Source organism: Sceloporus occidentalis, unplaced genomic scaffold (assembly GCF_023333645.1).
Source record: "Sceloporus occidentalis isolate IW3139 unplaced genomic scaffold, rSceOcc1.0.p SCAF_8, whole genome shotgun sequence".
Lineage (NCBI taxonomy): Eukaryota > Metazoa > Chordata > Lepidosauria > Squamata > Phrynosomatidae > Sceloporus > Sceloporus occidentalis.
In genome coordinates this window covers 34,590,445-34,616,411 of record NW_028316988.1, presented here as the reverse complement: position 1 = coordinate 34,616,411, position 25,967 = coordinate 34,590,445, and the positions used below count along the sequence as shown (strand labels likewise).

General features: G+C 43.7%; 1 protein-coding gene across 3 annotated transcripts in view; it reads left to right on the top strand.

Annotated features, from left to right (window-relative positions):
- The window catches only part of LOC149308656 (muscleblind-like protein 3), an 86,147-nt gene that overhangs the window by 35,012 nt on the left and 25,168 nt on the right, over nucleotides 1–25,967 (top strand). For all 3 annotated transcript variants that reach the window (XM_089536236.1, XM_089536235.1, XM_089536237.1), the window contains exons 3-5: nucleotides 15,684–15,848; nucleotides 22,664–22,864; nucleotides 23,913–24,149. In XM_089536236.1, the coding sequence (XP_089392362.1) occupies nucleotides 15,684–15,848; nucleotides 22,664–22,864; nucleotides 23,913–24,149 (603 nt within the window). The remainder of the gene's footprint in view (nucleotides 1–15,683; nucleotides 15,849–22,663; nucleotides 22,865–23,912; nucleotides 24,150–25,967) is intronic.

Genomic DNA, 25,967 nt, shown 5'->3' with positions numbered 1-25,967 from the left:
ACAACAAAAATTGTAGTAGTAACAACAACAGCTAGGGTCGTAATCTTATTGGCATCTTGTGTGTGTTGTGTGCCTTCAAATCGTTTCTGACTTATGGAGACCCTAAGGCAGCTTATCAAGGGGTTTTCTTGGCAAGGTTTGTTCAGAGGAAGGTTGCAATTGCCGTCCCCTGAGGCTGAAAGTATATGACTTGCCCAAGATCATCTAATAGGTTTCAATGGCTCAGAGGGGAACCAATCCCTGGTTTCCAAAGACATAGTCCGACACTCAAACTACTGTGCCACACTGGCTCTACACATGCGTAATTCCCTCCACAGAAGCAGTTGGTCAATTTGGGCTAGTAAAGGATCATCTACATTGCAGTTCACAGTTAAGGAAGCAAGAGTTGTGCATCAAATGGTATTATGCATGCAAAGAAGCATGGGTCCATGCATTTGATTGTGGATTGGGTTGCACATCCCATTGTAGATTCAGTTGCACGACATTGCCATTCATCACTAGGGATGCATAGCAGAATCAGCAACATTATGCAACCCAAATATTAGATTGTGGTATCTTATGCAACCCAAATATTAGATCTCTGTCTAGTACTGTGGAGCGCAAGGTAATTGGGCAGGAATCCTCTTCTTATTGGTGTGGTTGACTGTTTGCACGTGAGTGATAGGAAAAAAGGTAACATGCCTGGACGTCCATGTATCAAAGGCAGTGGAAACCAGTGGCAGCTACGACATTGCAACCTGCTGTCATCTTTCAGATTGGGTTACAGCCTGGCAGAGATATGTAATTAAGGTGACTGGAGTGACAGTAATCCTTAAAAGTGCACACGGTGAATCAGAGAGAAATGCCACAGGAGCGGCATGAGAGCAACCGGTGGCGTTTAATTGGGAAAGAATGCAGCCCTTCTTGCTCAACATTTCCCATGTTTTCTAAGAGCTGGAGCACCCCCATTTTAAAATACATTTCTAAAATGATGATGATGATGACGATGATGATGATGTCTGTGATGATATGCTCTCATTTAAACAAGAAAATACTCATTTAAAATATTGCACAGCAGCTTTCCTGTTTTCTCGCCTTCCCTTCCCTTCTGGTGCCATGTGAGTTGGCTTCCAAAAATCATTAAAAGGAGGAAGGAAGGGGAAGGGGGGGAAAGAAAGAAAATGAAATGAAGGAACAACTTTAAGACTAACCATTTTTTTTTTGCATGGGTTTTCATGGATAGAAACCCCTTTTGCCACTTCTTAAATAATAATAATAATAATAATAATAATAATAATAATAATATTTATATTTCCTGCTTCTCCCTTCGGATCGAAGCGGGATTACAGCAAGTAAAAACATCATAAAAATACATATATAATTTGGAATACATCAATCAAAGAAAAGAAAGTAAGAAAAAGGAAGAGTTGTTACAGTATTGCTCACAATCATAAGGATCGAGTCCTCATATTCAGGTGTAAAATATTATTCAAAATCGGATTAGAGAAGATCCGTTGGATAGGCTTGCCGGAAGAGATCCATCTTAAGCACTTTTTTAAAGGCGTCCAAAGAAGTGATAAGACGGATCTCTTCCGGTAAGTAGTTCCAAAGTCTAGAGGCCATCACAGAAAATGTTCTACAAGAGCTAGTTTTCAACCTGGTTTTAGGATATTCTAGTATTTTTGTTCCAGATGTTCTGAGAGTTCGGGGCGGATAATGTAGAGAGAGGCATTCCCTTAAGTAACTCGGGCCCAGGCCATGTAGGGCTTTATAGGTAATAACCAGCACTTTGTATTGTGCCCGGAATCTGATCAGCAGCCAATGTAGAGATTTCAACACCGGTGTAATATGCTCTGATCTTGGTGTCCTGGTGATCAGTCTGGCTGCAGCATTCTGGATCATTTGAAGTTTCTGAACTTGGTACAAAAGTAGCCCCATGTAGAGCGCATTACAGAAATCTAAACGAGAGGTTACCAGCGCATGTATCACTGCTTCAAGGTCTCCCTGAGCCAGGTAGGGATGCAGTTGGTGTATCAGCCGATGTTGATACCATGCACTCCTGGTTATCGCTCATGCAAAAATAAAAACCAGTTAGTCGGAGGTGGTGTTAACTGCCCTCAAGTCAATCTCGACTCATGGCGACCCTGTGGATGAGACTTCTCCAAGACTCTCTATCTTCCACTACTTTGCTCAAGTCCTGTATATATATATATTTATACTTGTGACCTCCTTAACAGAGTCCATCCATCCATCATACTTTCTTCCTCTCCTTCTACATCCCTCCACCTTTCCTAGCATTATTGTCTTTTCCAATAAGTAATTCTTTCTCATAATGTGACCAAAGCATGACAACCTCAACTTTATCATCTTGGGTTCTAAGGAGATTTCAGGCTTGATCTGTTCTAGGACCCATTTATTTGCCTTCTTGGCTATCCATGGTCTCCTCATCACAGCTCAAATGAATTGATTTTCTTCTTATCTGCCTTCCTCACTGTCCAGCTCTCGCAGCCATACAAGATAATAGGGAAAACAATGGCTTGTACGATACTAACTTTCAGAGTTAGTGTCACATTTTGTTTTATTTGTTCACCTCCCCCTTGCTTCCTCCTTTTTATGCTGCAAGAGGCTAGTATGACTACTTCTTTGGGGGGGCAAAACTCATTAAAATGAGAGACACACCAAGATATATCAGAAGAGTGAGAGGAAGTGGCAGATTTAAAAATCGTGTCGTATTGGTTTGGTTGCAGCTGTATGTTGCACAGAATTGAAAGTGGTTTGGAAATAGCAAAATACAAAACTACTAAGTCTCTGTATCATGGCGACTGTGTGCGATTTTCTATGTTCAAAGCAGAGCTTGGACAACTGTAGAGATTTTCTCATGATTAGAGTAAAGTTGGGATGGCTGTGCATGCAGAATTGGAGAGCTTGGGATGGCAGTCGTGAACCATTAAATGCTCTTGGGCAAGTCACACGCTCTCAGCCTCAGAGGATGGCAGTGGCAACCCTCCTCTGAAGAAGCGTGCAGAGAAAACCCCATGATAGGTTTGCCTTGGGGTCTCCATTAGTCAGAAACGGCTTGAAGGTACACAACAACAAGGTTAGAAGGACAGTAGGAAAAGTGGAAGACCACATTACAGGTGGAATGACTCCATCAAGTGTGCCATGGCCCTGAATTTGCAAGGCCTTAATGGGGGGAGGGGGTTGATAACAGGTTGACCTGGAGGTTTCTCGTTCGTAGGATCACTTACAAGTCAAAGTTGACTTAACAGCAGTTGACAACAACAGCAACAAACTCCCTGGGTGCCTCATTTTTCTCAGCCTGTATTCTTTACCCATCTGCAGCAGGCTCCTGCTGCTGGAGGGGGTGTTATAGGGACACACAAACGAAGAAGGGGGAAATTACCATAGCAGGGAGCTTGAAGCCACATGAATATTTCAGGAGCTCTCGGCTGTTCAACACGGCCTGGCATGCTCTGCACGTAGCAAGCCATGTTGTCGCCGCGCCTCGTCTGCCTCTCCGTCGCATCGGCAGCTTCTCCTGAGCTGTGTGGAGATGGTAGGGCACCCAAGCACCTTGGGGTGCACTTGGGGTCATGCTATCCAAGCTCTTAAGGGACTACTCAGGTTTTAGAAATTGAGGAAGCTCATGCTCCATCTTGGTTTGGTTGCTTTGCCTGGTGCTTGAACTTTCCCAGTAGCATCCACCTGCTGGTGTATGCAAATAGTTGGATGACGTAGGCATTGCTTGGATGGATGCCCGCATCTCAGGGGGACTTAGTGCTGGGTTCGTACAGTGGCAGGGGGTTGGACTAGTTGTCTCTTGGGACCTCTTCCAACTCTGTGGTTGGCACTGTGTTGTTCAATGGTGAGTCAACACATCAGTTGTTCAATGGTGAGTCAACACATTGGTAAATCCTATCGGTTCAATGGATCTGCTCATCAGAAGTGCTATGCTAGGTTGTGGCAAACCAACTGGAAAACCCCACTTGCCATATTCAGAACATGGTGAGAGTGGACTGTTTCATGCACAAAATCATTTTTAAAATATTATGTATATAATTACCTTCAGTTTATGTTGTATACAAAACATAAATGAATGTAATGTTTAGATATGGGTCCCATCTCATTATGTACAGGGGCCCCTTGGTATTTGCTGAGGTTTGGTTCCAGGACTGTTCACCCCCACCCAATCGATACCAAAATCTATGGATGTTCAAGTCTCATTAAATGCAATGGCATAGTCATATGGTGTCCCTTATACAAAAAGGCAAAAATCAAGTTTTGCCTTTTTGGAATATATATACAGCGTGTGTGTGTGTGTGGGAATATTTTCAAACCATGGATGGTTGAATCTGTGGATATGGAGGGCCGACTGTATATGCAAATATACCCAAATCTAAAAAGTCCGAAAACGTAAAACACTTCTGGTCCTGAGCATTTCAGATAAGGGAGACTCAACCTGTACTATGCTGTTATGGGATCAGTGTAATTATTTGTTATAGCCCAAAATGTCAACATGGTCTGGAACCATACCCATCCCTGTATGAATCCCACCAGAGTAGACCCCATAGAATCAACTGGTAAATGTTGAGCCAAACCCTTGTGTAACTCATTAATTCAGTGGGTCTGTTATAGTGGGGTTTAGTCTCTTTTCTTCTCCTTTACTCAAGCTCATAGTGCCTTCTCCCTTTGCTCTAAAGCTTTTCTTTCCTTTCTGCATCTCCTTTCCCCTTTAAAATCAGAACGGCATAAATCATTCCAGCTGCTGTTTTCGTTTTCTTACTTCACCCGTTGGTGTGAAATTTCCCTCGGAGGTACGGATCCGGGTGGAAAGCCGGTGGGCATTTTAGTGATGACCTGGCTGGAAGAGATAATGACGGACTTCAGAAATAATAGGCCTCATCCACTGCCCTGGCATCCCTCCCTTTCATGGTTGCAGGCAGATCCCAGCCTGTGATGCTATTGATCTAATGGCTTCCATTAACAAAACTCAGCCTCATTTGTAAGAGATGCTGCAAGTGGCCTTTATTCCTTTCTCCTGTAACATGGAGCGGTGCTGCCCAGTTCTCCAGTTTAGCAATAAACTGGATGCTGGCATAGAACTGGTTTGTTAGTAAAACCAGTATGCTGCTCTTTTAGTGGGAGCAAAGGCCTTCTTGGTGGCTGCTCCCAGACTTACTGAAATGGACTTGTGCTTTTTTGTTGATTTTTAAATATATTCTCTCGGGTGAACTTTAAATAGTTTTAACTCTATCCATTAATTAATTAATTTTACCGATACTTTCATATGTTTTTTTTTATCCAAGCATGTTTTAATAATTTGTCTCTACCTTGAGTCCCGTTATTGGGGGGAAAATGGAATATAAATTGACGAACTATTATTATAATTGTTATTAATATTCAAATTTGATTACTCTTGGTTCTACTGGTATAACCAATCACTTGGTTATGCCGATAGGGATTGATTTTATATCAAGAGCTGGTAAATTATATCGTGGCACACAGCAGGGAAAAGGAAGAAAATGTTGTAATTTACTAAAAATGCTTAAATACTTGGAAATTTAACAGGGAGGAAAGTCAAATTATTCGGTCACTGTCAGCATCTTTGAATCTTAGGGGATTGATAAGGAAAGGTCAATATTCACCAGTCTTATAACATAAACATAAGTATGCATCTCTTTTACTTTTATCAGAATCCTGATATAAAATCATAGGCCCCTGATTTGGGAGTTCATTTCACTCTGGGATCATTTCCCCCTCCTTTTTATGCTTGCAATATTATCTTTTAATTAGTAGCTAAATGTTACTTATTTTTCCTGCATGATTTGGTTGGGAGAGGGATCCCTTTTTTAAATTTATTTTTGCTAGTTTAAAAAAGAAAAGTGAAATACTGCACCAGATGGCCATCTTGCAATGTCAGATATTATTAGAAGCCTGATCAGTGCTAATAAGGTCACTCAATGGAAGCGGATGGAGATGTCTGGCGAAAGAGAACCGAGCCACAGAACAGCACAATTTTGGGGACGGGTCAGCGGAGAGGATTTTTGCAGATGTTGAATGAAGGAGATGGAAGGTGGGCTAGCTTTCCAACTTGGGAGGGGGTCAGGAGGATGCCATAGAAATTTCCAACCTGAGAATTTCCAAAAAGTATCCTTGAATGCGGTTATTGGTTGTTAACTGCCCTCAAGTAGGCAGGATTGTGGATGAGACATCTCCAATACCTCTTGTCCTCCACTGCTTTGCTTAGATCCTGTAGTTTTATGCCCATGGCTTCTCTGACTAAGTCTATCCATCTGGTATGTGGCCTTCCCCTCTTTCTCCTTCCCTCCAACTTTCTTAGCATTGTTGTCTTTTCCAGTAATTCATGCCTTCCAAAGTAGACAGTCTCGGTTTCATCATCTCAGCTTCCAGGGAGAGTTCAGGCTAGGACCCCTTTGTTTGTCCGCTTAGCGGTCCGTGGGATCCAAACACCCTTCTCACCGTATCTCAAATGAGCTGGTTTTGTTCCCATCTGCTTTCTTCACTGTCCAGCTCTCATCTATACATGCATGGTGATGGAGAATATAATGGCTTGGATGATTCTAAGTTTCATGCTCAGTTGTATATCTATACACTTCAGGATCTTATCTAGTTCTTCCATGGCTGCCTTTCTGCAGTTTAACCTCATGAACTCATGCAGGTAACACTGTTGGCATTCAGTTGCTCCCACTTTAGGACCTAAAGGTCCTACCTTTAGAGGAGGTGGCTGGTTACCTCCCTGCATGGGTCACTGCTCTGTCCTATGAGCAGGGCTGCTGAGATTTGGTTTTGACCATTGTTGGGGGTAAAATGTTGGGTCCTTCAACTAGGAATGCTGGGGTTTGAAACTGGCTTTATTCATAGGCTTGCATCACATATTAGTCATCTCAGTGACCTGAACCATGCTTTTATGCTGGCAGAGTTGCGCTGGAGGACCTAGAGATTCCTAGAGAGGATATATTAATCGAAACTGCAAATAATCAAATCTGCAAAAGTCAAAGCTGCAAATGAGGAGGGCCAACTGTATTTCTGCAGTGCAGAAGCAGCAGAAATACCACAGTCTGGACTTGAGCCATATTGGGTTTTTGAGTTCAGGACCAGCCTGTTGCATTGTGCCCCTCACCGTGTCCAAATCCCATCCATTTGTGCCAACTTTTCCCCCGGTGTGCCATCCCTCTGTTGGGTTTCCATGCCTCCCTGGCAATGTCTGGGCCTCCTAATCTCCTCCTCCTCCTCTTTAACTTCTCATTTCCTCTCTCATTGTCCTCCCCTCTCAACCTTTCACCGCCTGGGATCTGAAGCCAGAGGTTTATTTATGGAGTACAAGTGTCTCCGGGTCCCCAGCCTGCAAAGGCGCCCTGCCATGACCTCTCCTTGGGGGAGCCCTTGTTGTCAAAAAATGTCGAGTGTCTGCCTTTGTTGTCCTTCTCCGCCCAGAATGGGGATTCCCGGCTCCTCGCTGGGAGATATTGCATCGGAGGGCAGCCCAGCTTGGTCTCTGCCCATCCCTTACTGGCTTGTGGGCTTTCTAAATGCATATATTATCTGGAGGGCCCAGCTGGGAAAACAGTCGCACGGAGATTAGTCCCTTTCAAGATCCACCACTGCTGCAAACAAGTAGCGGTCTCCAGAGAGGGGAGAAATAGCTGAGGAAAATTAGATGCCCCTATGGCAGTGGTTTTCAATCCTCCTAATGCTGCGACTCTTTAATACAGTTCCTCATGTTGTGGTGACCCCCTCCAACCATAAAATTATTTTCAGCTCGGTTCCTAAGACCATTGGAATTAGTGTTTTAATACCGATGGTCTTAGGCGATCCCTGCAAAAGGGTCGTTCAGCCCCCAAAGGGGTTGCAACCCACAGGTTGGGAATCACTGCCCTATGGTTTGTGCACCTTGCCATTTCTCTGCTATTTTTACAGAGTTGTTGAAGGAGACGTATTCCTGGGCCGTAACTTCTTTACAGACAATTTGGCCCCAGAGGCATGCGTGCATGTGTTATTGTTACTGTTGTTGTTGTGTGTCTTCAAGCCATTTCCGACTTACGGCAACCCTAAGGCGAAATTATTCTAGGGTTTTCTTGGCAAGATTTGTTCAGGGAAGGTTTGCCATTGCCTCCCCCTGAGGCTGAGAAAGCGGGATGTCTAAGAATGTTGTTGCTGTGTGACTTCAAGTCATTTCTGACTTATGGAGACGCTACTACAGGCCTATCATGGGATTTTCTTGGCAAGATTTAGTCAGGGGAGGTTTGCCATTGCGTCCCCCTGAGTGTATATGTCCCCCTGAGACTGAGAGAGTGTGACATCTAAGACAGTTGTGTGCCGTGAAGTCATTTCCAACATTACCATAAGGTGGACCTATCATGGGGTTTTCTGGGCAAGTTTCTTCAGAGGGGGTTTGCCATTGCCATCCTCTGAGGCTGAGAGCGTGCAACTTGCCTCAGGTCTCCCAATGGGTTTCATGGCCAAGAGGGGAATTGAATTATGGAAAGGGTATGTGGCAATCTGGGGACCCCCAAATTGGACTCCGGGCCTGAAATTCTGCACCTTGAATCATGGTTAGATTCTATTCCCTTTGCATCAAAGTACCAGCTCGCTATTCAACCGGGTTAGCTTTTGCCTTGTGTGTCGACTAGACTGGCCGTTTCCTAGAAGGAGCGTTGTCTGCCTCTTCTTTGTGTTCTAGGAATACCTTTGAGAAAGAGGAGAGGAGATGTACAGAGTATTCGGAATTAACCTTCCAGCTTCTGAAGTCCGTGATTGCATTTGCCATCTTAATCCGCTTCTTGGCATCGAGCATAGAAAATGAAGGGCCATTATTAGATCCGAGGGCTTTGCATGGCAGCGTAAGCGTGGCGGGGGCATATTTGGGGGACTCGGGGTCAAAGTAGGCAGATAACGCCAGCATTAAGCTGGCCTTTTTGGCCTTAGGTTTGTGTGGCAGTTGGGTGTCCATTAGGAGCGGTCCTCCTCTGTTATCTAGGAACCACTCAGCGAAACAGATTTCTTGCTGAGCCCAGAAGAAGAAAAGAAAAGAGACGAAAGAAATAGGCCTGAAGGACAAGTTGAACTGAGTGCCTGCATTGCTGGAAGGAAAGGTTTGAGACAGTTTCAAGGAAGTTAGCAATTTGTGAAGCTGAAGTTTTCAAAGTTAGCAATTGCTTTATTTACAGAACTCAGTGAAGTTGTTGGGTTTTTGGAAACAGCTTTTTAAAAAATTAATAATTTTGTTCAAAATTTGATTTGCAGATAAAAACGCATTCTATGGTGCGTTACAGACCGCCCTAAAGCGGGCGGTCTGCCGCTGCCGCCATTAGCTGCAGCGGGAAGCCCCAGTGCCCAGACCGCGAGGCTTCCGGCTGCAGCGAAAAAGGAGCACTGAAATGGTGCTCCTTTTTGGCCCCAGGAAGTGGTGCCACGAAGCGCGAGGTGCGCACTCGCGGCGTCACTTCCGGTGCACCACGTCTGGACGCTGTGCATCCAAGATGTAAAATGGCAGCGCCCATGTGGATGGGTGCTGCCATTTAGGACGCGCTCCGCGCGTGTTGGGAACGGGACCGGTTAGGAAGGGGCAACCCTTCCTAACCCTAGCACACCCCTTCCTAACCCTAGGACGCGCGGAGTGCGTCCTAAATGGCGGTCTGTAACCCGCCATTATGTACATGTGGGGAAATGTTGGCTGGTGTTTTGGCAGCCAAGAAGGCATGAAAGAGCCACTTTTGCTGACTACTGTGTGTTACGTTCCAAGACCATGGGTAAAAAGTTTAAAAGAGTATGTACATCACTAAATCTCAAGAGAACTTTCTTGCATGTTACATACTTCTAATGGTCATTCTTTGCTAGTAGATTCTGGAAGTCAGAAGTTCCCAAAAGTTTCCAAGCGGCGGTAAAATGAAGCAGTGGTTTGCTTTTATGCGCTGGATGTACTCCAGATCCAAGGCTGCAGAAATAAAGCAGTTTGACACTACTTCCATGGCTCAATAATGTGAAATTCTGGGATTTGTAGGTTGGTAAGTCACCAGAGCTCTCTGATAGGGAAAGCTAAATACCTCACCAAATTACAAATCCCAGAATTCCATAGCATCAAAGATTGGCAGTTGAGGGGAAATTGTGGCTAAACACAAAACCAAAAAAATCCACCGTGTCTTGACACATCTATTAAGAAAAACCAGTTGTTTGTCTTCTCTTGATTCCTCATTTACACGGTGTTAAAAATTGCCTGCAAATCCCATTGGGGCAGAAACCTGTCAGTGTTTTCATTGTGTAACATTGTGTAAACTTACATTTGCTTCATTGCAGAACAGCATAGCAGCAAAGGAGTTTCTAGTCCATAAAATGTTTCACTATCTGGTGTACCTAAATGACTTTCACATGCACACTTTATGAAAAGAAAAAGAACCAGCAACGTTTCAGGGGAAATCTCTACTGGCTCTTTTGTTGTCATTTTGCAGAGGAAGATGGGTTATTTGGAGGGTGAGGAATGCTGGGCGTTGCAGTCCAGCAGCATTGGAAGGACCACCTGCTTCTCCAACTTGTGCTCAAATGGAAGAAAACGGAGAGTCCTTTAACCTCCTTGCCTCTTCTCTTGTCTCCGGGAAGCACGCAAAAAAATTGCGCGCCACGTTTCCTGGCACGGGTTTGCTTTTCCAGATTGAAACCAAATTGTCAGCTCAGATGGGTTGTTATTTTTAAATCCGGGAACTGTTTACGTTCATTAGGCTGTTGATTTTCCTAAGTCATGCAACAACACAAACAACACAGGCAAGGTGGCCTCCAGCTTTGCCGGCTCAGCTTCCCTTTCTGCCGCTCGGCTCATTCCTCTTCCTACGAACTTCAACATAAATACCTAGCTCTTTGGTTGCCATTTGGAGCACTTCTCCGATGCAAACGCTTCAAAATGTTTCTTTTGGGAATACCGTGTAGCTTTGAGGGCAGCGCTTGGATAAACAGCTTTAAAACGGCTGAGAAACAAATGCAAGGAAGTTGACTTGGCCAGAAGGCAAGCCGTACCATCCGTACAATTATTTGTACCCGAGACCCACTGCGGTTGCTATTTGCTCAAAGCCGGATTGTTGCAATGTGTACCAGCCCATATCTGCTAACACATTTTTATTTGTTGATGTGCCACATAAACCCATGGTTTGTGCTTAGATTGCAAATGCTGATCTGTTTAAACCATGGCTTGATGCTACTTTAAAATCTGCAGTTGTAGCTTTTTTCCTCTGTTCCTTCCTCCTGATACAAAAAGGGATTAGGAGAGAAGTCAAAAACAGGAAAGATGAGGCATAGTCTGTTTGCTCATCTTGGTTTTTAATTCTAAGCAACCAACCATAGCTGATGCAAGCCATGATTTTTTTTTTAGTTTATGGTTTTAGTAACAAATCATGGCTAACACTAACCATGGCTTAAGCAACAAACCATAGTTTATTGTGACATGTCATCCTATTTCTTTCCCTGCTTCTTCTGTGTTAGATTTTAGATTGCAACCTGTTTGGGGCAGGTGCCTAACCTCTTCTATTTCTAGTTTATAGTGATTTACCAATATATAGTAGTAACAACATGTGAGTAAATAGTAGTAATGTTACTACAGCACTTAGAAATACTGATTACCCTTTTCCACCCTAACTCTGTCTATTGAATTAAACATAGACTATAACAATGTGAACTACAGCTACATCAAAAGCAGCATAACGTATAAGGCATAGATGCCCAACTAAAACACAGATAAACCAAAAGTACAAAAACTACATATATACACAATGGCTTCCTCTTCTTCTCCTGCTGGTTTGATACTAACATTTTATCATTCCTTTCATTCCATCCTTAGCTCATATTAGTTCCTTACTTCTGTATTTTTTTTAGTCTTATTATTCAGTAATTCATTTAGTAAATTAACTGCTCAAATATTCTCAATCATAGACATTTCCCATTCATTCAGTTCTCTAAAACGAGGATACTGTTAATGCCCTGTTTGTCTTTCCAAAACCGTATCGTTTCTGTCTAGTTTCCTTTCTGGGTATTGCACCTCCTTTAATCATTATAGTTAAAAGCCTATACACATGTTGTATAGTTTAATCTATCAATCATTGACAGTTGGTGTATCTTGGTTTTCAAGTTTTTTATATAATAATAATAATAATAATAATAATAATAATAATATATTTATATCCCGCCTCTCCCTACGGATCAAGGTTACAGAAACTATCAGAGGCCATTCTAGAACTTGCAAATGTTCTGGTTTTGGCTTGCAACTTCTCAGACTCCTCCAGCCATTTGGGTGGGGGATGCTGGGCTTTATAGTCCAAATAAGGATTGCTTTCAAGCTTTGGCCGGTGTTCCTGAAAACGTGATGGCTTTTTGTTCTGCAAATAGGAGGAGGAGGAGCAGCGACCGCTCTCTGGATTCCTGCATGTGGCACTTAAGAGCGTGTGGTCTCTGGGGCCCAAATGTTCCACATCACTTTGCCGTCTGCGTGCCGCAAGCTGGCTCCTTTGCTTGTAACACAGTTTGGCACACAGTGTCCTCAGGCGGAGGCAGAGGAAGGTCAAAGGGACTGGCATCCCCAGATGACCAGGAGGGGAAGATTCAATCAGGCCGGGGAAAGTGGTGGAATTGGATTAGGAGATTTGCTATGAGTGTGTGTCTGTGTCTGTCTGTGGGTATGAAGAGTGGAGTGGGAGAGCATCAGCAGTTTGCATTTCTTCCTTCCTCTGAACTTCTTGCAATAGCTTTAAAGGGTGCAGCCTGACTATAACCTGTGAAATGAGAGGCATTGCAGGCTCAGTGTGCGGAGAGCTCTTGTAGCCCCTTTGAGGCTCACTGAAAGAAAGGAATTGGCAGCAGGAGCTTTCCTAGACTCAAGTCTACTTCCACAGATGAATTATTATTGTTGTTGTTGTTGTTGTTGTTGTTTTCAAACCATTTGTTATTTACAATTTAAAGGATCAGTACATAGAGAGGTCTTGCAGCATCTTTGAGACTAACTAAAGAAAGGTTGGCAGCAGGAGCTTTCCTCTAGACTTCAGTCTACACCCTCAGGTGCATTTGGTGGAGTAGAAGCCAGGTACAGACATATATATGCCATTGGTATGTGAGGATGTCAATACAAATTACACATCCTTTGTGTATGGAAATGGAGTTGCAGGTCCAATTTTAATGATGGTGGTCAGTGCACAAAGGTATAGGAAACTGGTCTTGGTGCACGGAGATGAAGTGGCAGATCCAGTTTTGCAGTGGGACTAGCCTGTGGTGATGGGAAAAGATGAATGTAGGATACCCCATTAGGATGGGGTCAGACAGTGGTTAAGTGCATGTAGTGTGTTGTTGTTGTTGTTGTTGTTGTTGTTGTTGTTGTTGTGTGCCTTCAAGTGGAGTCTGGCATATGGCAACCCTCTCCAAAGGTCTTCCTGGCGAGCTTTATTCAGAAGACATTTGTCATTTGTTGTTGCCAGCCTTCAAGCCATTTCTGACTTATGTCGACTCCAAGGCGATCCCTTTGCATACTATTTTAATTTTGTAAGTGGTTGAGTCTCAGGGCTGGGGGGAAAGGAGAATATGAAGAAATAAAATCGCCACCGCAGACATCTTGGCTATCATAGGCAATAGCTTTTTTATGGGTTTTTCAGGCTATGTGGCCATGTTCTGGAAGAGTTTATTCCTGATGTTTTGCCAGCATCAGTGGCATCAATGCTGGCATGGAAGTGAGTGGTATGTATGTGTACACACACACACACTGTGCAACCCTAGGTTGGGAGGAGAACAATACACAGATTAACATGGAAATCACTCCTCCCAACCTAGGGTCACACACTATATATACATGCCCAACGCTCTTCCATGCCAGCATATTCTCTAAAGATGCCAGCCACTGATGCTGGTGAAACGTCAGGAATAAACTCTTCCAGAACACAGCCACATAGCCTGAAAAAAAACACAAAAAATGATGGATGCTGGCCATGAAAGCCTTTGACTTCAAATCATAGGTCAGCTCAAGTCAAGATGATCATTGGTATAAGGAAGAGAAATGTTTGGGGGAGAAAGGGATGTCAACTGATGGAAGAGACAGCATGCTTTCAGTGGGAATCTGCCTGGTCTGCATTTATCCGCACCTTCTGGTTGCTTCCAGCTGAAAGCCATTTTATTCAGGCTCTCGGATAGGAGGGCCCAGCCGCCACCAAGATCCCAAATCCCCCGCCTCTCAGTCTGCAACCTTCCCTTCTCCCGACGATGCACACGTGGTCGGCAAGCTGATTTAATTCTCTGCAAAGACGCCAATTGAAACAACACGTTTCCCAGCGAAATCTTGGCTCCAGCGATGAATTGCTTGAGAAGCCAGTAGCAAATTTTTTTCCGTCACTCCCTCCTCATTCCTGCAAATGCAAAAACATCCAGGCAGATTTATTCTAAATTTGGTTGAAAAGCGCGCTGACCTGAGCCCAGGGCTTGCGTGTCCAGTCAGTGCCCGGGCTCCAAGGGATTTGTAGCTGTTGCTCCAGACTTTCGTAAATATTCCCTCTCTCTCTCTCATATGGAGGGAGGCTTGGACTGGAGATGTATTTGGAAAGCCTTGACACCAAGGAATGCAGCTGGATTAGAGATGAGATATGGATCCTTTTGAAGGCTTCAGGATTGCGGTGGGGAGATTTGGGGGGCTAGTTCTCCCATGCAGCAAAAGGGAGGTGGGAATAAAGTGTTAGAGTCCTATAAATGGACCCTACCACTTTAGGGAACAGATAATCTTTCTGAATATTCCCTTCTGATTTGTTCCTTTTTAATCCATGCAAGTGGAAAACTAGCTCTGCAAAGAGTGGCAATAACATTTCCCTGCGGTGCTAGCTTTTTTGCTTGCAGGGAATGTAGAGCATGAGGCTGTTTTTCAAAAGGCATGCCCCAATTTTAGACTAAAGTAGCATTGTAATTTCCTTCTCATTGAAGGGTTGCAACAGAGATGGGAAAAGATCGGGTTGTTTTGGATTACAACTCTAGAAACTTCATGCTGGGAGGTTCTGGGAGTTGTAGCCCCAAGAAAAGCCCCTAACCTTCCCAAGCTCAGCAATGGCATATCATATGCAATCTCCAGATATAGATGGAAAGGAGCCTGTGTGGACCCTTGCAAAGACACTTTCAGTCAGAGGAGACAGTAATGAGTCAGTTGGACCAGTGGTTTCATTGGGTTTAACGCAGCCTTCCTATATTTCCCTGGCCAGCATATTCAGTTTCCAAATTTGTATGTTCAAAATGGCAAGTTGTCACTGAACTGTGTTGCTGCATTCATGCCCAAACTATCAGTTTTTCTGAGTAAGATGCAACCCAGATATTTATACATTTATACAACAAGGGCTAGTCATTATCTTTTGACTTGTCGTGCCTTTCTTTGTTGTTGTGTACCTTCAAGTCATTTCCGACTCATGGCAACCTTAAGGCAAACCTATCATGGGGTTTTCTTGGCAAGGTTTATTCAGAGGGGGTTGCCTTTGCCTTCCTCTGAAGCTGAGAGAGTGTGACTTGCTCACAATCCCCCAGTAGGTTTATATGGCTGAACAAGGATTCGAACCCTGTTCTCCAGAATTATAGTCCAACACTCAAACCACACTAAGCTCAATACTTTAGATACCTCTTTTAACGTTTTAATGTTCACCTGGTTGGGCTGAATTTTTCATACTCTTCCCCCCGCGCTTCTCTCCTTCCAGGGCCGGTGCACTCGAGAAAACTGCAAATACCTTCATCCTCCGCCGCACTTAAAAACGCAACTCGAAATCAACGGACGCAACAACTTGATCCAGCAGAAGACAGCCGCAGCCATGTTTGCACAACAAATGCAGTTCATGCTACCAGGAGCGCAATTGCAGCCAATTGTAAGTCTCTGAAAAGATTGTCTCGCTTGATTTCTGCTCCTGGTCTTGGATATTTAGCTCTCCTTCCCGCTACAAAGTCAAAGTGGCATCACTGGGGTTTGTGCCACCCGGTGCGGTAATTCATGGTGTCACCACCACCACCACCATTGACCTCCTCCGATGCCACACCAGAATCCTTAGTAACTGTTTTTGTACAGTACTAAAGTTTCTCATCAATTGTTATTCCTATATATAGCTAAATGCAATGCTAATAGCTGTGAATCCCTGAATGCAATGGTGATAGATGTGACATAACTAGCAAAATTAAAATTATACCTTTCAGTTACGGTCAGCACTCCACATTGGTTTTTGCGGTTTTTATTAAATGTGGGTCTGAATAATATGTTCTCTCTAGGAATCTCTAAGTTCTCCAATGCAATTCTGGGATCTATTTCCGCTGGAAGAAGCTAGAGATTCCTAGAGAGAACATGTCTCTATGTATTTTTTAGGTCTTCCAGCCCTATTCTGTGGTCAATTTCCACCAGACATTGACCATAGAATTGTGCTGGAGGACCCAGAGGTTCCTAGAAAGGGGTTTAAACAAGAAAAGTGGTTTTTAATTTGTTTTTATTTTCCACTTCTATTTGCTTTTATTTTCCACTTTCACAGGGGTCTTGCACCTCTAGCTCCAACGAATGTGGAGGACCCCGCTATACAGTATCAGGCACACAGCTTAAATGTATTTACATGCACATAGTTTCATGTGGTTAAAGTGAAATTTTGGACAGATATTATGTTCTTAAAGAAAATTTTGAAAGAGTAATTAAATGAATAAACTCAGCTATTGGAAATGAAGGTATTTGAGCTTGTTATGGGAGGCTCAAGGGGGAACATGGGGAGAAATTGGTCCCTAGCACTCGCAGTTGTACAGTCTTGTGTAAATACAACATGGTTTCATACTCTTACAAAGGACTTATGAAGGGAAGGCTGCAACTATCCTGGTAACAATGAAAGGGTAGCTGTTTTGACCATAAAATGCAATGTAGAGTAGCAATAGCTTTACTAAGTAAGCCAAAAGGGCTAGAGCAATGTGTGTTGCATCTTTGGTTTTAGCTAATAAACGACAATATTTTCTGTTTTGTAAAAGTGAGTGGGTGTGGCACATTTCCCGTTTCATAAAAATGCTTCTTGTTTCATAAGAATCCCATTTGATGCCAGCTGTGGAAATAGGGAGGGAAAGGGATCTAATTTTTCACTAATTTCCGCCTCAAAGGAAGGAGTGAGTAATCTGAGCGGTTTTCTCTTTGCTGCGAGAAAGTCTTGGAAAGCTGCAGTTCACAATTCAGGATTTATTCTGTGCAAAATTTGCATGTGGCAGTTTTGCTCAGAAAATAACATTTTCCTGCAGGAAACAGCCTTTCCGGTGCAGAAAAAATATATTTTCTGTGCAAAAAAACCCCAGTTTTCTTCATTGAAAGAAAGTCGTTTTCCATGCAAAACAATGACATGTGAATTTTGTGCGGAACAAGTTCTGAACTGTGAAAATTCTCAACCATCCAGGCTCCTTCTCATCAGAATTTTTCAATACTCCAGAAACACATTTCTCAGCCATTTTTGGGGATATTATTGAATGCAAATAATAATAATAATAATAATAATAATAATAATAATAATAATAATAATAATAATATTTCCATCCTGGGTTGGAGTGGATCAAAATGAAGGCATTGCCCCCTCCCAAATTAGGTTTTCTGCCTCCCAGATGAAGTTCTCCTACAGTCCCCAGGTTTCTAGCCTTGCAGTAACTTAAAACTTCAGTCGGACTTCTAGAATATTTAGGAAAACATCCAAAGAAAAAGGCACAGTTGCAGAGGGAATTCAGGCACAAAAGATATAGATAAAGAGCCCTAGGGGTGAATGATTTGCATTCATTTAATTCAGATGGGAGGAAAGGAGAAGAGGAACCTTGCTCTTCCCTGTAGACTCAGGCAAAAGCAAACTTCTGCAGCCTCTCCTGGCTTGTCTCTTCTTCCTCATTAATAACTTCTCCCATCTTACTCATATTCTGATATTGCTTGGCTACATGTGTCCCGGTTTTCATCTGTGAAATGTTGGAGGGTATGCCCCTGATGTAGAAAAAGGAAGCAAAACCAGGTCTTTGTTTGCAACCATGCTGTTGTTGTTGTTGTTGTTGAGTGTCTTCAAGTCACTTCTGATTTATGGCAACCACAAGGTGAACCTTTCATGGGGTTTTCTTGGCAAGATTTGTTCAGAGGAGGTTTGCCATTCCCCTCCCATGAGGCTGAGAGGGTGCAACTGGCCGAAGTGGATTTCATGCTGGAGCAGGAATCGAACCCTTGTCTCCAGAGCCAAAGTCCAACCAGTTTGCAACCTTGGCTATCTCTTATCTCTACTTGGAGGCAAAGCCTCTAAACCCCTTGGAATGATGGCCAAGTTCAGGGATTTAAAAAACAAATCCAAAGGATAGGGAGGCTTTGATGGGAACGAGAAAGTCAGGGACATTTCTCCTTTGATGCACTTTCTGAATTGGTGCAAAAGCTCCTCGGGAGCAAGACCTGCCTTGGCCGGAGCTATTGCTTTCCTTTCAGTGGCTGGGTTTGATTGGCATCCTGGAAACGGAGCAGCTGCGTCACCCGGGCACTGTGCCAAAAAAGGGGGCCGGTTTTGGAAACCCCGTACATTTTTAATAGCTCTTGCAAGCGTGCCTGGGCATTTGTGTAGCCGAGTGCAAAAAACGGCAGCTTTTTGGAACCTAATTTCGCCACGGCGGAGGAATTTTCGTCCTTTTGTCCTCCTTTTCAAGATCTTGGCTCGTGTCTCTTTTGTTTTCAAAATGTCCCCCAGCGAGAGCAACAGAGAGAGTCTTCTAACGCCTGGAAGACCGGATTTGCTTTCACTCCACACACAATTATAGCTCTCCAATGCCACTTTAACTGACATGGCTCCATTCCTATGGAAGCCTGGGATTTGCAGTTGAACGAGGCATTTGAAATTCTCCGCCAGAGAGCTTTTGTGCCTCTCCAAACTACAAATCCCAGGATCCTGAAAGATGCAGCCATAGCAGTTAGAGAAATCCTGGCGCTATAATTGTGTGGTCACAAAGAGACCTAAAACCCATTTATAAGACTGTGCATCAGCTTACAGATGCCAGAACGTGGGTGCTAAACTAGCCTTTTGAAGGTTTTGACTGGTATAATAAGAGTTTTCTTTCTGTATCCTAAATCAATCTGAACCTTTCACCATAACCATGCCACTGTGCAGATAAACCTCAGGCTTGAATATATAGATATATATTCTACTTCATCTCTGTCTGTCGGAGTCTGTAATCTGCAAAAGCTCATGCTGGAATGAACCTATAAGTCTCAGAGATGCTGTAAGACTTCTTTTCATTCCTTTTTTTTCCCTGCTTTTTATACTGAGGCTGTTGCCACATTGCAGAAATGAGGCAGTTCGATACCACTGTAACTTCCACGTTAACATGCGATGGAATTCTGGAATTGGTTGTAGCAACAAGAGAGAAAGATAAATAACTCACAAGACCACAAATCCCAGAACCCCATAGCATGAAGTCATGAAAATTAATGCAGCGTGAAACTGCATTAATTATGCAGTGTGTGCAGCAATGAACATTTGTAAGGATGCAAACTTGTGCCCCAGAATGGGACTGTAAGTCTTATTGCTAGTATCTTTTACTACCCTGGAAAATAGAATTTGCAGATACCAGACCTGCCAGGTGTACAGAGTTAAGCCTACATATTAACCCTATCTTGAATGCCGGCATAGTGGTTTGAGTGTTGGACTAAGACTTTGGAGACCAGGGTTCAATTCCCAGTTCAGCCATGGAAACCTACTTGGTCAAGTCATACTCTCTCATCTCAGAGAAAAGCAAGGAAAAACCTCATCTGAAGAAATCTGTCCAAGAAAACTCTAGGATAGGATTATTGTTTGTTGTTGTGTACCTTCCACTCGATTCTGACTTATGTCCAATAAGTCCTATTCTAAGACAGACCTACTAGGGTTTTCTTGGTGAGATTCAGAGGAGGTTTGCCATCGACTTTTCCTGAGGCTAAAACCAATGGGCTTCTGCCACTGAGCAGGGATTTGAACCCTGTTCTCCAAAGTCCTAGTCGAGTAGTTCCCAATGTTTGGTCCTGCGGGTGTTTTGAACCTCAACTTTCATTAACCCTAGCCAGCTTAGCCAACAGTCAAGAATTCTAGGAACTGAAGTCCAAAACATCTGGATGACCAGAGGTTGGGATCCACTATCCTAGTTAAACACTCAAACCACTATACCAGGCTGCTTTTCTAAACATGTCCCAATGTTGGTGCCGGATCTGGGATTGTGAATCCTAGCCTTGGAAAACTCTGAGCAAATTAAACCCAGTTGAGCAGTGCAGCGTCATCTTGGTTTTGAAAGAAGAACAACGTAGTGGAGTTTGGTGCCAAAGCGACTCAGAATCTCTCTCTCTCTGTGTGCCAAGAAAAGCTGAATTCCTGACTTGGACGCAGTTTGCAAATGTATGCGCCTCTGCCCGCTTTGCCTTTCTTTGGGTCGTAGGCGTAGCAAACTCCACAAGGCATGGTGGGTGGCGGCGCGTTGGAAGAGCTCAGGGCAGACCAGGAACAGTTAAACCACATGTTTTGTTTTCCTGAATAAATCATCCTTATCAAACCCATTTGAAAGTCTGCATGTCTTCACACACACATCCCTAATTTTTCCATTTGTACTTTTCCATAGTTTCAACATGGGTCGAGCTCAAGTAACCTCCAGTGTTAGCTAGTGAGGTGAAAAAAGGGGTGACTATAGGTGCATCTACACTGTAGAGATTATGCAGTTTGACGCTACTTTAACAGCCATGGCTCCACCCTTTTTTCTATGGTGCAAATGCACCCTACTTATGTGCTGTTTGTTAATAAGATACTTAATTTTTTAAACACGTTTCCTATGACAATTGGCTTGTCTCTTAGCCATATTTTGTTCTGAGCTACTGTATACACTCATGTATAAGTCTGGAAATGTTAGTCAAAAAGTTGACCCAAAAACCTGAGTTGACTTATCCCTGTGTCAATATAGGTACTGTAACCACTGTACCTTAACACTTATTTTAAAATAGGAACCATCCCCTGGTGAAAGGCGAAAACATAATCTGTCCTAGAATCACTGACACTCCTCTATTTTTTCATCCATCCATCTTTTATTCCAAGCACAAATATCTGCTAGAATTTTGTAAGTCCTTTGGCATTGTTTTCCTTTGCGTCATCCTTTAAATCCTTTGTTACCTGTCCCTAGATTTTACCCTCAACTTATCCTCAGGTCATATCAAAATCCATAATTTTGACCCCGAAACCTGCCATCGACTTATACATGAGGTCGATTTGTAGTTGGGTATATACGATATATTATAAGCTGCTTTGTGTCCCATATTGGGAGAAAGCAAGATATAAAGAAAATATATGAATTGGTTTGGGAGGAACCGCAGTTTAACACAGCAAACCTCTGTCAGTTTCATCGCAGAAGCATCTGAGACCTCCGGTGGAGCGTATCAAAGGCTTTGCCCGGCACATTCACCAGTGACCGGGTTACCAAGGCCTTAAAATAGACCCAACAATTGAAACGCTGGCAGAAGTAGGACAGGAGGCTTGTTCACCGCTAGCGTCTTCTACAAAAGGAGGCTCTGAGTCATGGCTGTACTTATGCGCTTACGGGAGCCACTCCTGCCTGGTTTCATTCTCTCTTACATTTGGCTCTAGGAAGAAACAAGGAGAAACCTATTTGTGGCATATGAGTACCGTCAGCCCTTTGTATCCATGGATTTTTTTTTTATCCACAAATTTAACCATCCGCGGTTTGAAAATATTCAAACATATTATAAATTCCAAAAGCAAACCTTGATGTTGCTGTTTTATATAAGGGACAGCCATTTTATGATGCCGTTGTACTTAAAGGGACTTGCACATCCATGGATTTTGGTATCTATGGGGAGTCTTGGGACCAAACCCCAACAGATGCCAAGGGCCCCCACTGTACATAACTTGAGGTTTTGTGTGTGCAGGTTTTATTTTGGGTGGGGTGCAAGTTTTTATTTGCTAACTCCCTGGTGCATGATCCAAAAAAAAAAAAAACCCTTCCAAAATGTCATGGAGCCATTAAATGGAGGGGAAGAAGATGACCACGCAATAGGAACTATCTCCCATTGGAGCCTCATTTTACTTTCTCTCCCTGATGGACTGCAACCTGGAAAGGAACACTGTCCTCATTACTTAGTTGCCTCTCTCCTCTCACATTCGCTCTTTTAATGCTCTGATATGTTCTTTTGTCTGTGTTGTCTATTTAATTTGTTGTTCTTCCCCGCCTTGATCCATAGGGAGATGTGGGCAAGAAATAAATATTTGCCAGAATCCTATGCAACCATTGCGTACTATGTAGCACCGTATGAACATTGCTGTGTATGGCCTGAGCCTTCTGTTTCTGCTGGAGACTGGTTAATTGGTAGGGATGGAGTGGCAATCAGGGGCAGGCTGTGTTAATTGCCTAAGGTGCCTCCTTAATTGTGTCATTAAAGCGGTTAATGATTTGGGCTGCTCTTTGGCCATACCGATGAGGACACACTGCATGCTTGCCATGCACCTGGCAAGCCTGAATCGATACAGAGGGGAGGGGAAGACAGCAAGAAAATGAATAGACATAGAAGTGGGGGTTCTCTTCCTGGGATTGAACACATTGTTCCCAAAGTCCAAGAGTGGGCTCTTGTGCAAGACTGGACCCCTAAGCTGAGCTCCGTGCTGATTGTTTTCTGCTCTCCTTTCCCCAACAGACGACGTTTCCTGTGACTCCTTCGCTTGCAACCAGCCCCACCATGGCGTTCAGTCCCTATCTGAGCCACGTCTCCCATGGAATGGGCTTGGTTCCCGCAGAGCTGTTACCAAATACGCCTGTCCTGGTGCCCGGAAACCCGACGGTTTCAGTACCAGGAGGCTCTACTGGACAGAAACTGATGAGGACAGATAAACTGGAGGTATTTGCCTGGCCTTGGGTCTCATTCATCTCCTCCTTTATTCTGTGGAGGAAATATAAGGGGGAGAGTTTGGCCTAGAATTCTGTGGAATGGCTTCCATGTCAGTGGGGCCATGAATCTGCTCCAGGTGTTGTTCTTGTTGTTGATGATGTTGTCGTCCTGCCTTTCTCTTGATATAAGGCCTCAAGGTGGCTAACAACAAATTTAAAGCCATAAGTCAAAATTGACTTGGAGGCCAACAACAACAAGTTAAAAACAATAAAAAGCATTAAAAATGTATTTGGATGAGAGACCACTAAAGAGTACCAGATGCTTTTGGGCTCTCTTTTAGAGGAAGGATCTGGCAAAGCCACCTCTTGAGTATTTCCTTGCCTGTGAAATTGATGGGGTCACCATAAGTCAACAGACAATGTGAAGGCACATACATTCATACATAGGGCCCAAATACCCTAAAGTCACTAGATCCTGTCTGTTCTTTGAAGTTATGCAGGGCCAGCCCTGGCTAGCACTTGGATGGGAGACTCCCAACAAATACTAGGCACTATGGACTCTCTTTCAGAGAAAGGGACTAGCAAAACTACCTTTGCTACAAAGACCCTATGAAATCCATGGGGTCCCCAAAAGTCAAAAGGTGACTTGAAGGTGCACACACACACACACCAGTAGTGTTCACCCCAAGAAGAAATGAAGATGAGCCAATGGGTCCTAATAATCTCTAGAACAGGTATGGGGAAAGTAGAGACCATAGGCCACATGTGACTCCAGAACTGTTGTGGTCCCCAGGACCCCAGGATATACCCTTTTGGGGGGGAAATAATTCTTTTGGGGATGGAGGATTGGGAAGAGAGGCATGACGGTGAAATAAAAATATCTTCATATTTATCCAGCCTTCATTTGGTTAGGGAGTTGGCTGTAGGTGCTCTTTGTGTTCCTTTTGCATTCACCTTGAAAGGGAAGATGAAGGGTGTTCAGGAGAGATCTGCTGATCTTTCTCTTCCTTCCCTGCACCTTGCCTTCTTGCTTGTATAATGTGTGTCTTCTTCCGAAGGTTTGCCGAGAGTTCCAGCGTGGCAATTGCACACGGGGCGAGAACGATTGTCGCTATGCTCACCCGATCGACATTGCCATGATAGACACGAACGAGAACACCGTCACGGTTTGCATGGATTACATCAAAGGGCGCTGCTCCCGGGAGAAATGCAAGTACTTTCATCCCCCCGCACACTTGCAAGCCAAAATCAAGGCAGCTCAACACCAGGTGAATCAAACGGCTGCAGCCGCAATGGTAAGAGAACGACCTCCAGGCCAGCTACTGCTAAATATTAGGTATTTATTTATCTCTTGGAGGTAGAGAGGGAGAGATTAAGCTCTCCTTCTTTTCTTTCAATAACTTTAGAATGGGTCATCATTTCAGGGGAGGGCTGATCTTATGCATCTTTACTCTGGAGAAAATCCCACAGATCACACTAAGCTCAGACAGCAATCCTGGGCTGCATCTACACTGCTGAATTCATGTTGTTTTACATTGCTTTAATTGCAGATCCCAGAATTCCATAGCATTTAGCCTTGGCAGTTTAAGTGGTATCAAACTGGATTAATTCTGCAGTGTAGATGCAACTATGATTGCTCCTAGTTCAGCAACAACTGGATCACCCTTTTTCCAGGGCTCAGTGCACTCATGCTCAGTTTAAAAGGTGATCCTCCTACACCTTTTATTGCAATTCTGGTCTGAAAATAGGATCTCTTCTAGCCTTTTGCCTTATGTGGGGGATCCATTCCAGACACCCCCCCCCCCCGCGTAAGGCAAAAGGCGCATATGCTAGAGCCCCATTGAATATAATGGGGCTCAGGCTCGCGGCACGGCAGAGCATGTGCGCCGTGGGTATATGCACCATTCATTCTTTCGCCGCATGGTTTCAGCATAAACTGAAAGCTGCGTATAATATGACCACGTATGGCACAGGTGCACTGTATAGACCACATGTGTCCCTTTGATGGCTTCTATTATGCTATAACACCAGTGTTGGGGGCTGCTGGGTGTTGCAGTCCAGACACTTTTGAAGGACCCCCAGGGGCCCATCCTGTATTATAAAGGCATTCCCAGCATTAGGCTTGTGCTGAGTGAGGAACTCCCTTGTAAGCATGCATAGGAGGACAAGCCATGAAAGGCCACAAGGCAAGCAAGGATGGTGCACCGAAGGAAAGGTCATTTGGGGTGGAGTAAGTACATAAAGAGGTTTTCCTCCTTGTGCAAATATTTGGTGGTTTACCCTGCAAAAAGTTTGTAGGATATTCAAGACAAGACAAGAGGAAAGACTTCTTGTGTGGAATTCCTTTCCTACAGGAGGTTGTTGTAAGGCATTGTATTGGTTTACAAGCATTTATAAACAGTTTATATTGGAAATTGGAGTCTTTAGCCTAGTCCTGAAAATGTGAAGTGTCGGCACAGTGCTGGTTTTTAAAGGGGTAATGGTCAGGTTGGTAGAAAATGGGAAGCCTGATCAATGGTTGCAAGTTGCACTTAGATATACCCTTCCCTTGTGTATTGTTCATTTTCTTATCTTGAAGGACCTGCATTTCTTAATAACCAGATCCTGTACCAAAAAAAAACAGATTCTGTCATTGAAAGCCCCCTAAGTAGTTTTGTCCAATTTTAACTTACTTCTCTGATTTGCACCTAGAAAGATTACCCAGAAAGAGGGATTGTTACCAATAGAGCATGTGAGAAGATGGCATACCCTCTAACTGTCCTGCTTTGGCAGGGACAGTCCAGATTAATCCTCTACCTTCCCACTTTTTCAGCTGCTTTTAACAATTTCCCAGTTTTTCTCTCCTCCCCCCACTTTCCCCCTTTGTCCTCTGTTTGCTTCAATTGCTAAAAACTGAGTTCAAAGTTCAAAGGTATCTTGCACTTTGCAGGAGAGGAAAGGAGAGGAGGGAGAAGACTCTTGCCCTTCCTAGTAGGCTCAAGCCAAAGCAAACTGCTGCAGCTTTTCCACACTTGTATGTTCTCTCTACTTGAGAGTTGTCCCAGTTTTTATCTCTGAAATGTTGGATGGGATGAGAGAGGAGAGTGTAATTTAAAAAAAGCTTGGAAAGGGCT